The 1,523-nt window shown below is 50.2% G+C and overlaps 1 protein-coding gene across 1 annotated transcript; it reads right to left on the bottom strand.

Moving 5' to 3' along the window:
- Window positions 1-365: 365 nt before the first annotated feature.
- On the bottom strand, window positions 366-1,523 carry paqr9 (progestin and adipoQ receptor family member 9; the record flags this gene model as incomplete). The annotated part of the gene is made up of 1 exon (XM_079215123.1): window positions 366-1,523. The coding sequence occupies one exon, from the start codon at window positions 1,521-1,523 to the stop codon at window positions 366-368; it is 1,158 nt and encodes a 385-aa protein (XP_079071249.1).

The following is a 1,523-nucleotide window of genomic DNA, read 5'->3' as shown; positions in this document are numbered from 1 at the left end:
TCCTCAAGTGTACGGTCCCTAGAGGTAATTATTATCGCCAGTGTTCAGACATCCTGTTGGAACATGCTGGATGAGCTCAGGGGAAAGAACTGGCAAGGTCTTTCAATATCCACTCAACCAGACAGCCACCCTGCAGTGAGCTCAGAATATAATCCCTTTATCTCTCATCGTCCCAGATTTCCACTCATGAAAGCTTGAAAAAGAAAAAAAAGAAAAAGCTGTTGAAGGGATTGGAACATATGAAGGACTTGAAATTAGGAGTGAAATATTGTTAGTTTGTGCGCTTCTCTTTGTGGCATGGCTCTGCATCCGTGTGTAAGTCTTCCTTCACAGTTGGGATAAAGAAAAAAAAAAAGTATTTGTGATCAGTGGCATTTGAGGGGTTTCTTGGGGTGTTCCTTTGCCAGCTGGTCTCTCTGGGGTCCGTAGATTCTATTGGCATGCCAGGAGAACCACACGATGATAGAAATGATGGTAGTCTGGAGGAGGAACATCACCCCGTATGTGGAAGCTATGGTAGGTCCTGATAGGCGGGAGAGGATGTCAGGGGGTAGCAGCAGAGTCGGGCTGAGCAGGATTGCCCTCACCTCGGTCTTGATCATGTGAAGTTCGTCGAGGATGGACAAAAACGTGCAACAGTGGAACCACTGGTGGCTGTGCCCCCAGATGTCGAAGCAGCCCGGGGATAGCCGCTCAGGGAACTTGCTAATGTTGAAGACGGCCGACACCAGCAGCCAGAGGCAGTGGCGATAGAAGAGGCTGGCCATGGAGGCGGAAGCTGCGAAGGAAGAGGAGGTGGTGGAGTAAGGCGATCTGGTGAGGAGGCGGTAGAAGATCGGCGTGGAGGAGATGAGGAACGGGAGGAGGAAAACAAAGGTTCGGATGACGTATCGATGCCTCCTCCACCTCTGGCGAGTGTTGCAGCAAGATACGACGCAAATGATTGCTACAATGCATGCGGACGGGATGTAGAAGGTTTCAAAGAACACACAGAAATCTGGGATTGCATAGGATGATGTAGGAGGAGCATGTTCAAGTTTCAAGTCCATATGGGAACCATTTCGGCTTCCCGGCTCCACTATCCCCGCCCGAGGGTGGATGTAGTAGTAGTATGCCAACGATGAGCCAACGGTGTAGGAACTGATAGTGCCGTAATCCACAAAGAAGCAGACTTCTCTTACCACCAGAGACATCGAGTTGAGCAGGTGGGCCATGCTGCTAGCCATTAACAGACAGAACACCCCGATAAAGTAGTTCCACAACGGATAGAAGAACGGAGCGTCGCCATGCGGCGCACCTTCCCAACCGAACACCTCCACAAAATAGTATAAAAAAATAAAAACTGGGAGGAAGTGTGTCCAGAAGTTGCCTGTTTCATTGGTAGGCCTGAATGCCGATAGTAAGCAATCCCTCAGGCTGTAGTTTGGGAAGCGGTAGCCAGTCAGGATGAAGTTCTCTATGACCCGCGGCGGCACATCCGTATCCCTCAGTAGAGGTAACGGCTGGCCACAGTTAAGAAGCAT

This window comes from Taurulus bubalis, assembly GCF_910589615.1.
Source record: "Taurulus bubalis genome assembly, chromosome: 3".
NCBI lineage: Eukaryota > Metazoa > Chordata > Actinopteri > Perciformes > Cottidae > Taurulus > Taurulus bubalis.
This window is presented reverse-complemented; position numbering and strand designations above follow the sequence as displayed.